Source organism: Mytilus edulis, chromosome 5 (genome assembly GCF_963676685.1).
Source record: "Mytilus edulis chromosome 5, xbMytEdul2.2, whole genome shotgun sequence".
Lineage (NCBI taxonomy): Eukaryota > Metazoa > Mollusca > Bivalvia > Mytilida > Mytilidae > Mytilus > Mytilus edulis.
The window spans coordinates 92,688,826-92,703,179 of NC_092348.1; the positions used below are offsets into that span (position 1 = coordinate 92,688,826).

At 31.3% G+C, this 14,354-nt stretch overlaps 2 protein-coding genes across 2 annotated transcripts in view; one reads left to right on the forward strand and one right to left on the reverse strand.

Moving 5' to 3' along the window:
- The window catches only part of LOC139525559 (tRNA-dihydrouridine(20) synthase [NAD(P)+]-like), a 627,966-nt gene that overhangs the window by 141,329 nt on the left and 472,283 nt on the right, over positions 1–14,354 (reverse strand). The window lies entirely within an intron of this gene.
- Positions 1,150–8,881, forward strand: LOC139525564 (transmembrane protein 64-like). Its single transcript, XM_071321018.1, has 3 exons — positions 1,150–2,270; positions 3,260–3,421; positions 5,488–8,881. Exons 1-3 carry the CDS (start codon positions 1,578–1,580, stop codon positions 5,653–5,655), a joined length of 1,023 nt encoding a protein of 340 aa, XP_071177119.1. The 5' UTR covers positions 1,150–1,577; the 3' UTR covers positions 5,656–8,881.

Consider the following 14,354-nt stretch of genomic DNA (forward strand, 5'->3'; position numbering starts at 1 on the left):
ACTTCATGATTGCGAAGAAGAAAGCTATTGAAAATAGCAACATTGCTGTACACGTAAAGATAGAAGAATCATATATCTATATCTGAAAAAAAAAGGTGAAAATTCACTAGCCAAAAAATAAGTATACTTTGGGGCATCATTACGGTGGCACTTTACTATACTGGGCGCAGCGGGCTAAAGAACTTCGGACTGTGACTAATACAATTACAAATTTATTTATTTTCCACAGGTAGTTGTGACGAAAACTATTTCAAACCACTCAAAAGAATATCTTTCTGTTTAATCTTAAATAAAGATTTATTTTTGTCTGACTTTTTTTCATTTTTCAGTAGACAAAAACTATAATAGAGACATAGTGAATTATTGGTTTGGTTAGTTGGCATCTGCATCTAAGGTAGCGCTTTCCTCGCATTACATGTAATTATTATATTACATTACGCAAAGATTTGTATTTGTATAACTTGATTTAAAAAAAAAGGGAATTCAAATTCAAACTTTGACGTAGGTAGGCCTATCTTTATTCCTAATCAAAGGGCCCATATAAAAGAGCTTATAAATCAACACAAATCAAAAAGTTCATACAATATCAAACAACGCATGCAATCTAACATCGTAAGTTTCACAAATTATGTCAGAATGTAGGGACTATATAAATCCTTGATTAACGTTACGTATTTAAAGCCACTTTCTTACTGACTCGCATGTGAATGAATACTGAGGGGGGATAGGAGGGGTCTTGATCCCGAAATCCCGGACTTGAAAAAACGAAATCCCGAGGTCCCGAATTTAAATAAAGCAAATCCCGACATCCCGAAATCCGAAAAAAATGATTCCCGGATCCCGAAAGGGTCAATCCCGAAATCCCGAGCTTAAAAACACCCGATCCCGGAGTCCCGATAAAGGTCCTATCCCCCCTCAATACTGTATTGTCTTAAAACATTTTTTTTTTTTTGTGGAACCTGTCGTGTTGCTCGTGTAAAGTACAACTCAATAAAATAACATTAAAAACAAACAAAAAACTTTTTTTTGATTAGTTAATATATTTGTAATTTGTTTGTTTGATTCTTTCTTGTTTTTCAGGATATTTTTCTGAACTGACATGTACAAGGCAACGAAAGATAACTCTTTGCATTTTTTTCTAACGTTGTAAGCGGTTGTTAATATCATCAGCGACATTTGGTGATCGGACCGAAACGGACACGGACAGGCTTGGGCGTAGCAGTCAACACACGAGAGACAACACCTGGCTGGGCATTACAGGTTTCTATGACGATGAGAGCAAGCTAATCTGTAATGCTAATTAAAATATGTCATTATTGCAACGAGGAAAATTTGTAAACCAACATTTGCGGTCCACTTTTTGACACCTTCCCGTGTCCGGAGTCATAACATTTTACTTAGCAACAAACAAAATTACATTTTCTTATTTTAGAGAATCAGCACTTTCCCTGACGAATGTAAACATAATGTCAAGTTATCCCAAAAATTAAGGACGATTTGAAAATGACATCAATCAGTTAAATAGGACGAAACGTTGATATTAATTGGACTTTGTATCTGTAAATATCTTCTCTGACATGAACATGGCCGAGGAAAATACACCGGATTTTGCACATAGACTCTCACAAAGACTACATTTGAATGATATTCATGTAAAACCACAACTTATTCTTGGTGAATCTTCAGAATTTGATGATATTTTCTTATCGAAGTCAAAGCAGCACCTCTCGGTCAAAGAGTATAAATTGAACCATGGTGAGGACATTGAATGCAGAAGTACAGACTCTGAAAGTTCAAGTGAAGTGGGAGATTTATTTAACACGGAAGTCAGTTGCTATCAAGTATCCGTCACATCTTTTATTGTGATATCATTAACATGTTTAGCTGTTGTATTTTGTCACCAGTACATCAAGAAACTTTTGATCTGGTTGGAAGATGTAGATCTCGTTGTAGGTTTCCTGATATTTATTTTACTGTTTACTCTAGTTTCCTTTCCTGTGGCTTGGGGCTACATGTTACTGATGCTAGCATGTGGATATCTATATGGTTATATTTATGGACCATTGGTTGTGACATTTTTTGGTGCTGTAGGAATTTTAATTGCACATTTGACAATGAAACATTGTTGTAGAGATTGGATTTTGACAAAGTTTTACAACAGACAAATAGAAGCCTTTATTACTGTAGTGGAGAGTAAACAAGGATTTAAAATAGTTGCACTTTCCAGGCTGACACCAATTCCATTTGGTCTACAGAATGGTATATTCTCAGTAAGTGTAAACATATGGTGCTTAAGGTTTAAATGCAAAAACAATTTTGTAAATTAGTAAATAAATTATCAATGATATCATGAGTATCAACCCCAACTTCTCATATTCAGGACCCCCCTTTTATCTTGATCTGTAGAATAAAAACTGTACATGCTCTTTATTTGCCAATTCACAATTAATGTCACAGCAGTAAATTTGTAAAGCATTTCAAAATACAATTGGATGTTGTTTACTACATTGTAAGAGTAATCATTTTGATTTAGTCAATTACATGTAATTGATATCAATAAATAAAAGATTCAATGAATTAAAATCCATTACATTTTTTTGTACATTGTATTAGTACACAATGTATATATCATGTATGTAATGTTTACAAACAAGTCCAGATGTTACCTCAATATAATTGAAAAACTAAATGTAAAGTGTAATTGATTATTTGAAAGAACAAATGTAAATAAGATATTTATAACTACATATTAATAAAAGTTCAAACAATATAAATTGTACATACTGTTAGTGTACATAAAAGACTTGACAACAAATTTGCACTGCTTAAAGTGAAATCTTCCAACAGTTGCTTTGAAAAAAAACATTTGTGAAGAAACAGTTAAATGCAAAAAGTTGTATGAAGTTATACTACCATGGCCAGTACATGAATACTTCTATTCAAATTTGAAAATGAATGTTCTTTTTGTTATCATGCTTTTTGGTTATCACTGAACCAATATCGGAGTCTGACATCAAGGTTTAAGGACATGTACATTGAGACAAAATTGGCATTGTCAGAATTAGCATTCAAAGGAGAGCAGTCCATTGGGAAAATGACTTGAATGTAGGTTGGGTGCATTGAAAAAAGACACAAGACATGATAGTGGAACTATTACATTCATTTTTATTTGACGAATAGTTTCCACTTTAACAATCTACTTTTTAAAAATGTTCAAATGTACTTCATATCAGCTTTTATTAAAATATTTCTTTTACAGTTAACAAATATTCCAATGTTAAAATACTCCGCAGCATCAGCCATAGGATTAGGTCCAACAGCTGTATTGAATTGTTACATGGGATCAACTTTAAGGTCCATGGAGGATGTCTTGTCTGATGGATCCAGTGCAACCACAGGTTACATCATTTTTGCAATACAGGTTAATATATTAACATGTTAGTTACTAAAGTCTTTCTACTTACATAATGCACATTGTAAATGCAGAAATGTAATTTTTGGATACCACAGCTGTGACATTATAAGTGCTATGATTGAAGTTTACACAATGGTAGATTTTAATTTATAAATATAGGTTTTTGGGGTAAAATCAAAAATCAGCAGCAACCTACAGTGTACATGTATCTTCATTAAAATTACACAGTGGCACTAAAAATGTAGTTCAACTTCTTTATTCATTTTGTTGCAGAATGTCATTTTGAAAGTTTAAAAAAAAACATGTATGACAAAATTTGAGATTTGTTATCTCTCATGTTAAACAGACTAGTGTACTGTACATGTCTTTTGAATATCTGAATGCTTTTATCATGTTTATCATAGTTTAGAGTTAGGTTTATGATGCATTTTGTACTTGGATGATTCATTAATTCAATGGAGCAAAAAATGGAATGATTTCTCAATTCAATGGGCAAAAAATGGGATGAGTTATTAATTCAATGGGGCAAAAAGTGGAATGATTTATCATAACCTTTTCTTAAGAACTTTTTTAATAAGATTTTACTTTGCATGTCTTGTAAGATTCCTCCTATAAATTGATGAGTATAAGACATTGTACACCATAACATGTACATATGATGTAAATAAGCCTTTGTAAGTCCTTATAATTATCGTTGTTATTTAATGTATATGAAATGTTTAGTTTTGGTGGTAATAAAAATATCCTATAAAAATACAATAACATGTTATAATAATTTTGGTAGTTCCTTACTGCTAATAGTTTGATTTTTCTTTAACTATTTTAAAAGGTTTTCACTTGGAGAATTTTTTCAGCATTTCATTTATTCCCAAAGTCAAGGCAAGGCATCAGATTGTTTGTAAATAATCATGAATTACCTCAAAATTCCACTATTCTGAAATGAATCTTCATATACATTTTGTACATTAATACATGTACTTTTGACAAATGTTGATAAATAGAACGAAAAATTATGAAATGAATGACATTTGAGTGATATTTACATTCAAATGTTATCATTGTATCATTAGAAATAGGCTATCATTATCTAATTACATAATAGTACAAACAAAAAGCCAGACATATAATAGTTATATCAATACTTGATCATACATATATTGTAGTACATGTATAATGATATAAATATAGAATTTGATTTATCAAAATGCTTCTCTTCCCCCCCCCCCCCCCCCCCCCCCCCCCCCCCCCCCCCCCCCCCCCAAAGAATTACACCTTATTTCAAATGTAAGCGATTACCGGTACATTAGATTACTTTTTTTTTTATATGTATGTATATTTTTGTAGTGTTGTAACCAATATTAGGGTTTATGAGAATAAAGATTATAAGGAAATTTCAATACCTGGCCATGGAATGCTTAAATTTTGATATTTAAATTATAAAAAAAATAATTCGATTCTAAATTCCACTATTATTTTAACAGGCTCCTTTTTATCCAGCATCAAAGTAAAAACTGGATTAAACAAATTGAGATGCTCTTTTACATTTGCAATTGTCATTTCTGGGCTTTTTATACTGACTATGTGGTATGGGCTTTGTTCGTTGTTGAAGGCCATATGTTTCTTAGAATTGTCTGAATTGATTATACTTTTTCCTGTGCAAGTCAACAACTTCGGGTTCAAATGTTATATATATGTCAAATCTAACTGTAACCTTATTGATAACAGAAGATCAATGGTTCCTGTGCAAGTCAACAACTTAGGGTTAAAATGCTATATATATGTCAAATCTAACTGTAACCTTATTGATAACAGAAGATCAATGGTCAAGTTGAATCTCTCAACAACACAAAGCTAAAGCTGTGAATTTAGGTCAAATGTTGACATTATTGACAATGGATTGGAAGGTCATTGATGGTCATGTTAAACCTTACAAAACCACAAAGTTTGAACAAAATGACAAAAAAGAAGGGAAAGGTTGAAGAATTTCTTATTTACCTAAGCAAAAAACTTCCCATGTATATTATGCAAAACTTTATATTTTAAGCTTATAACTTATATTTATCTATTTTCAGATCATTATAACAGTGATCTTGCTGACCTTTGTAGTACGTAAAGCACGTGCAGAGTTAAAGAAAGCAGTTGAAGGAGATAAATCTAAAGCACAGATAGTGCCTTTAACAATAGATGATGAGACTGTTGTCTTGGTAACACCAGAAATATTAAAGTCACAAGGAAGTTGAATGTAGGGGAGATAATTCTGTAGAAATGGAAAGGGAGACAATTTGTAGTGCCTTTATGAAAAGAGAGCTACAAGAATTAGAGATTGATTGACAAGTCTATTGATTTATATGCATGCTTAAGTCTTTCTTCTGTAGTGTAGGAATATTGTTATACATTTCTACCTCCTGCAAACCATTCCTTTCTATCAGGTCTTACCAACAGTCTATTTTCCATTTGAATATTAAATAAGATAAGATGCAAGAACAATGATTTTTTTTTCATGATCTGTCAAGCTGAAAATTTTGGTCACACATCTACTTCAGTTAACATTCAAATATAATAAGCCTTTATTAAGTTTTATTTTTAGAAAAAAATTAGGATATTTACAATTTATTAGAATAGTTTCAAAATTTAGGATTTTAAATCAAAAGCAATATATTCAATGATAGATTATTTTTTGGGGGGATTCTTCATAAATCTTATCCTTTTTTTTTGCAATATCAAAAATTTATCTATGTTTTCTTTTAATTAACTTTGTTTGATTTACATTAACACAATGCAATTTTATACTTGTAAATATTGTTAAATTTTGAGGTTTTTTTGTACAAATTATGAGTTGTATGGAAAAATGGGCATTTTCATTTATTTCTATATAATGTTTGATTTTAGATTTTGTTGTATCCAATGGAATGTGAAATATGAAAGGTTATTCTCATACAGGATTTCATCTTATTGTGGAAAAACTTGTACTTAACTTTTTGGTGTATGGTACTTTTCTTTAAAAAAAAATATAGCATCAGCATTATATCGTAGATTAAATGGTTACCACATGTGATCTGGTGATAACATGGCTGAGGTTTAAAAGTCTATAAAATGGTGATTTTATTTTAAATCCTTATTACTATTGACGGCAAGTGATAATACTCTAAATCTTGGTCATATATATGTATCAAATCACCATAATCATCACCATTTACTCTCAAATATCACTTTTAAAAATATCCTATTATGAGTCCTTGTTGTATGTCAAAACTTAGTGCTTCTGTTTAAATGAAATCCAGATCTTATTAACTACATGTATATATATTACCTTATCTTATCTTACCAAGTACTAGAAAAATTTGAAATGTTAATACCACTTTCAATATCTGGTCATTTTAGGCTTTAATTGTTAAAAAAAAAAGATACATTCAAATTTTTATTTGAGTTATCGATACCCTCAGGAACCTATATATTAATGTGCATATGTGCAATTTGTATGCATGACTTAAATGCTCAAATTGAAACATTCCATTTTTGACAATCAATATTTTAGCAAAATAATAATAGTCTATATAGCTAAGACACACTATGTAAATTTGTTGTACATGAATACATGTATAATGTATATATTTATGATATCCAGACAGTATTGAAGTTTGAAGAGATTATGATATATATATATATATTGAGCAAGGCTAAAATAGAAACATTTAGATGCATATAACAATTTAAAATATATCTATAGCTATAAGTTTTATGATAAAAGACAAGTTTGAAAGATCAGGTTTAAAGAAATGAAACCTATCACTTACATTTGCATCATTTGGTCTGGGGTTTGATTGTCTTCTCAATGGCAATTTTACCTTTTTTCAAATATCCTTATTTTTATGATGGTCACCCTCTTAATGTTGTCATCTTTCATAGGCTTTACAAAGTGCAGTGTTTACATAACATTCAAACAAGGGTTTGTCTGATATCCATTGGCTCATAAGGTATAAACATTGTCATGAAATCTTAGATCATGTGATTAAGGTTGTGTGATTGATTATCTTATAAATATTGTAAAAGTTATTTTGATTTGTAGTAGATTTACAAAATTATATTTTTTCTATGCAATACTCATGCTTGTTTCTTTACCGCTTTTAAGTTTTCTGATGCAATTTCTGTTTTTTGTTTGAAGTGTTTTTATTATCAATGTCATTATGAATGTTCAAGAAACCCTTTGTATTTATTCCTAATTATTCAAATTGTTGTTACTGTAAAGGTCAAAAACAAGTACTTTCAAATCTCTGTTTATCTTAAAACAGTTTCTGTATACAGCCATTAATTTAAGTCCAAAGAATATTTCTCCTCCTGAAAAAAAAATTTAATAGCAGTCCTCCAAAAATCATTTTAACTATGCTACTATTGATCCGAGTATTTTTTTGGATATTTTCAAGTGAAATATTAATTAGAATATTACATGTACATTTAATTGGCCTTTCAGTTGTTCAGATACTTGTCATAAGTGCTATATTGAATTCAATTACAATGTAACTATTTATATTTTGTAGTGATTATGTCAACCAGATCCTTGACTGTTTATTTGTCATGCTTGATTGAATGTATATACTTGTATATCTATATCCTTAATTTATTTTCCTTAATCATTATCCATTGTATATATATAAGTTTTGATCTCCCCAGCTTAACTGTATTTATAGAGCAATAGGCTATTTGCCACTTACCGCTTTGATTCTGTTATTACACACTTTTTTAACAAATTACTTCCCTTTGTCAATCCTAGACTGGTTCTATACGGACAAAATTGGCTTTTGCTAATGCAAAGTATGATGAATTGAAAGTGAATGTACCGGCGGTATAACTAATTGTTCATAAAAAATAATTTCTGATGTCAAAAGTATTTAGATTAACAACAAATTAATGTAATTAAAAGTTTTGAAAACCTTAAAGATTACTCACATTACCCACAGGTAAATTTGCTCGTTCAGCTACATTTTTTTAGCTCTCCATTATGAATGAAAATAAATGCCCTGTAAGGGAGACAACTGAAAGAGCGATCTCTAATTACAGGGTCAATTACGGGAATTGGCAAATAGCCTATTGGAGCAATTCTTTTGTTTTTCACGACGCCTCAATAAATTCTTTGAAACTTTTCACTGATTAGAATATGTTAACCAGTAAATTCAATGATACTCCATTTTTCCTCCCTTTTTCATTGCCTTTATTTATATAGTATGTTTAGGCCCTTTAATCTTACATTTTGACTCAAAATAATGACCTTCACATTATCCTAAGTATTGCATGTTTTTGAACTTATCTCAATTCCGTTAATTCAGCATTTTTTGTGTGTTATTTTTATTGTAATTGTTGAACAAATGACAATAATTGAATTCTTATTGCAGTTTACTGTATTCAAATGATGCTTTCAAATTTACCCATGTCTGTTCATATTTTTGCTTGAACTATCCAGTTAGAATTTTATATGTTCTCCTGTTTGTTTGTGTTGTGGTCCTGTGGTGTTGTGTTGTCGTTTCGGTGTTGTATTTAACTTTGCCATTAAAGTGCGAGGTTTGGCATGCCTTAAAACCAGGTTCAACCCACCACTTTTATTCCCCTTTAAAAGTGTCCTGTACCAAGTCAGGAAGATGGTCATTGTTATAATATTGTTCGTTTCTCTTTGTGTTGCATTTTAACGTTGAGTCGTTTGTGTTTTCTCTTATTTTTGAGATATTGAGATAAGACGTGGCACGGTACTTGTCTATCCCAAATTCATGTATTTGGTTTTCATGTTACATTTGTTATTCTCGTGGTGTTTTGTCTGATGATTGGTCTGTTTCTGTGTGTGTTGCGTTTCGGTGTTGTGTCGTTGTTCTCCTCTTATATTTAATGCGTTTCGCTCGGTTTTGGTTTGTTACCCCGATTTTGTTTTTTGTCCATGGATTTATGAGTTTTGAACAGCGGTATACTACTGTTGCCTTTATTTAACAATAATGAAAACCATAACTATTTCTGATTAAACAGTATTTTTGACTTTATCTAAATTGAAATTTCATCAGCATTTGCTATGGTACTGGTGCATAGCACTTACATAATGTATTTAAAGGATGTGTTCATTCATAATTGCACTCATTAGTTTATAGCATGTGATTTTCATTGTAACTGCAGTTTAAATGGCCAGCTTTGCACAGTCTAAAATGATAGCTGCCAAAAGTAACTTTGTTTTGTTTTAGTTTTGACATTTGTTTGCAGTTGAGTGTCACTTTAGATATTTGTTTTTAAACAAGATTTAGATAACTGGCGTTATTCTTATGATTTTTTAATAATTTTTTAACAACTCTGGCATCATTTAATCAGCATTGAAGTATACTTCTGAAGGTCAGACCTTCTGCAAACCTGCCAACTTTTTAATATGGGTGCTTTTAAGCCAAAGAGGACATAAAACCTCTAATGACATATCATAAGTGTTCTAGTATATATTCAATATACTTTTGAGTGAATAAGTTGGTGCTTTAATGCTCTTTAAGGTGGTACCCAACACCTTCACTTAAACTAATTTGGCTCGTTTAATTTTCTTAAAATTTTGACAAAGTATTTCTTTTGACCCTTTGACAAAAATATAAAAATTTCAAAAAATTTGAACCAACCATTTTGTCAGAAAAATTAAACTGGTTATATAGCAGTTTGACAAACACTAATTTTGATCATTGAGAAGTTTAATATTCCCTTAACAGCACAACGTAATTAAAACGTTTAGCTGATTTTACAGAGTTGTCTCCCTGTAGTGTTAGGTACCACTTTAAACTACTTAGAGTTCCTTTTTTGCATGAAGATTTAGTAATAAGTCAACACCTCTTATTGAGTAAATCCCTCAAAAATTCTGAAAGTTGGCACTTTTGGCAGGTCTGCATTTGTCTTCTGATGCTGTTAACAGAAATCAATGACGTACCAGTGGCATCAAAAGCCAGTGGCACAGATGATTTCAATAATGTCACTCAAGTTGTAGTATTTGTTGTAATTTTTAATGTAATTATTTCCATCTGTTTTATTTTTGTCCAGTTATTATTTGATAAATTATGCTTGCTAATGATACTTTAAAAGAAGACAAAAATAATGACACAGATAATGATGTTGATAATTTGAATGAGAAATTAATGATATACTATGGCCAAACCATAGCATTGATGATTTCTACTATTTTTCACAAATTCAACAAAAGATTCAGAAATACAATTATAAAATCACTATTTGATACATATTTTTATTTGTATGCCCAATCAGATATAATAAGATAAATATAACATTCAAATAATGTATTCAAATTAAGCAGAAATTAATGACACATAATAAAATGATGTTGATAATTTCAATGAGAAATTAATGATTTACTATGGCCTAACCATAGTATTGATGATTTCAATAATATTTTTGTTGTGCATTGTAATAAAAAAAAATCAGAAGGTTGGCAAAATAACGAGAGAATCACTTAACACATTAGAAATACAAGGTCACATTAAGATTTAAAACATATCTTTTCTATCCAAACTAACATGTTCAAAGCAAGGTTTAACTAGATGCTGGCATAACACATTTTCAGCATTTAAAAGATCCCTACTTATAATGCTTTAAATACTTTAATCTTTTACTTTATTCAATAATTGACATTCATTATACATTACCTCTCTAAAAGGCATTATTTATGATAAGTATCATAAACAATTTATGATTATTTTAATTCCTTCACCTCCTTAAGTCACCTATATTAAAACAATTCAGCTATGCTTACAGCTATCACAACATGCATGACTTATAGTAAGAGCTGTCTCATTGGCACTCATACCAAATCTTCTTATATGTGATAAGTTAATCAATTGTTTATAGTCAGTACGATTTACCAAAAGATTGAATCATGGATTTTTTTAAATGATATCAGGTATGCACATGTTACATAGTTTAAATCATTTCATCTAACCTAACCTCAGATATTCCAAAATTCTACTTAAGCAGTTTTGGTTCCAACACTTAACATTTTTTTTAAATAGCTCTTAAATGTAAGAAAATTGGTGAACATCTGCATAGTTTATGTTTTAAAGAATAAGTCTAGTTGAGAACCAGACAGGGATTAATGAAACTAGGACATCAACTCAGAATATTTATATTTTTTTTAAACTCTCATTTACTCAGGCTTCAACTATAAAATTATGAAATCCATGTTTTTGTAATTTAGGAAATGGTGTATATTGTTTCAAAATAAATCAATTAATTTCATTTAGAACGTCATATAAGTGAAATTTGTTTGTGTCTTCTTTCCTGTGATTGTAGATATGCCCTGGAAACCAAAAATAGAGATCAGGTACAAAATGTTGACCTTTTCATTCAGAGTTAAATAGACTACTGATTAACTGTAGTTAAAACCACTGCCACATCACAATAGTGTTGGTCAATCGTGTTGTATGATTTTTTTTTAATTATCTAATTTTTGTGCAAACACTGACTATATTTCATTGTCTATTAAATTATGCAAGATATTTTTAGATATTTATTTGAGTAAGAATTTATGCATGTTCAGTTATTTTCTTTGACTATTTTACAACTCATAGCATTTACTTATGTATCGTGCATGTGTTTATTAATGAAAAAATATATTGTTACATGCTATATATTTATTTCATGCAAGAGATATTTTCCATTCTGAGGGAAATTAATAAACATATTTTGTCAGATATTAAGCCTTGGTTTTTTTTATACCATTTTCTGAATAAAAAAGGATGTTGGGTTATTTCAATGAAACAGCAACCCCAAAAATAATATGAAAGGTCAGGAATTTTAAACCAATGTAGATTATGTCAAGCTATTCAAGCTATTCAAGCTAGTGTTGGTTGGCTCAAGCTATTCAAGGAAGTGTTGGTTGGCACCAAACAAAACAACAATCCACTGAAATATTGAATACAAATATAAACAGTGGCATAGTTTACTCTCTGTCATTCCTGAGGCTGTGACTGCTCCATAGCTATAAAGGTTGTTCTAACAGCGGCATAGTTTACTCTCTGTCATTCCTGAGGCTGTGACTGCTCCATAGCTATAAAGGTTGTTCTAACAGTGGCAAAGTTTACTCTCTGTCATTCCTGAGGCTGTGACTGCTCCATAGCTATAAAGGTTGTTCTAACAGTGGCATAGTTTACTCTCTGTCATTCCTGAGGCTGTGACTGCTCCATAGCTATAAAGGTTGTTCTAACAGTGGCATAGTTTACTCTCTGTCATTCCTGAGGCTGTGACTGCTCCATAGCTATAAAGGTTGTTCTAACAGTGGCAAAGTTTACTCTCTGTCATTCCTGAGGCTCTGACTGCTCCATAGCTATAAAGGTTGTTCTAACAGTGGCATAGTTTACTCTCTGTCATTCCTGAGGCTGTGACTGCACCATAGCTATAAAGGTTGTTCTAACACTGGCATAGTTTACTCTCTGTCATTCCCGAGGCTGTGACCGCTCCATAGCTATAAAGGTTGTTCTAACAGTGGCATAGTTTACTCTCTGTCATTCCTGAGGCTGTGACTGCACCATAGCTATAAAGGTTGTTCTAACAGTGGCATAGTTTACTCTCTGTCATTCCTGAGGCTGTGACTGCACCATAGCTATAAAGATTGTTCTAACACTGGCATAGTTTACTCTCTGTCATTCCTGAGGCTGTGACCGCTCCATAGCTATAAAGGTTGTATTAACAGTGGCATAGTTTACTCTCTGTCATTCCTGAGGCTGTGACCGCTCCATAGCTATAAAGGTGGTTCTAAATCTTCTCCAAAGCATGATTTTGCTTGAATATAAAAAAGATGTGATATAATTGCCAATTCGACATCTCTCCACAAGAGTATAAATGACACAGAAATTAAGACTTCAAAAATGATCAAAGCCCACAACACCACAAAGTCAGCTATAAAGGCCCCCCAAATGACAAATGTAAAACAATTCAAACAAAAAAACTAATGGCCTAATTTATGTACAAAAAAAGAATTAAAAAATATAGGTTACACATCAACAAACGACAAACATTGAATTACAGGCTCTTGACTTGGGACGGGCACATTCATACAAAATGTTAGCGGGATCCCAACCCTCCCCTAACCTGGAACAGTGGTGCAACATTACAACATAAGAACTAACTATAAAAATCTCATCAGAAGAATATATTTAAAAATACTACACAGAGTGGACGTGGTACTCTGTATGTATATCAAAGCAACAAAAAGACACTAAGTACAGATCTGAGGGTACTGACAAGTTGTTCAAAGCCACGAACAACTAATAAAAATCATGCATCTAAGACTGAAGTTCACTACCTCTATGGACTATTATCTCTAACAATATTTTCTGTCTGTTTCAAGTGACTTCAATCAGCAGAAAATGTTTTTAAAGCTTAAATGTTGGACTATATTTTTATTGAATGCAGCTGGATAAGATTGACAGGCATATGTTCCTGTTGTAATTTGGTAGGAATCCTTACAATGTCTCTTTTACTTACTGTCTGCGGTAATCAAATGAATGGATTTTCCCAATGCTTTATTGACAATTCATATATTGGAGAGTTGAGTACATCTTGGAGTCACCAATAATCGTCTTTGAAAAGAGTTGGTATTGCTTTGTTTCATAAAAAAGAATAGCCTACGTAGATACAAGTATCTTTTCTTAGGGAGGGATAAATCCTACTTTGTAAAGAATCACTGTGATTGAAACAAAAAAATCTGAAATTGACATTATCAAGATGCTTGATTTCTTGATTGACAACATATGTGTTACGTTTGAAGGACGTGTTTTTCAAAAGATTGTCGGCATTCCAATGGGAACAAATTTGCCCCTCATCTTGCCGACTTGTTCATTTATTATTACGAGGCTGACTTCTTACAGGAACTTCTTAAAAAGACAGATGTTAGCTATATCACGTAACTTTACTTTCAGCTGATGAT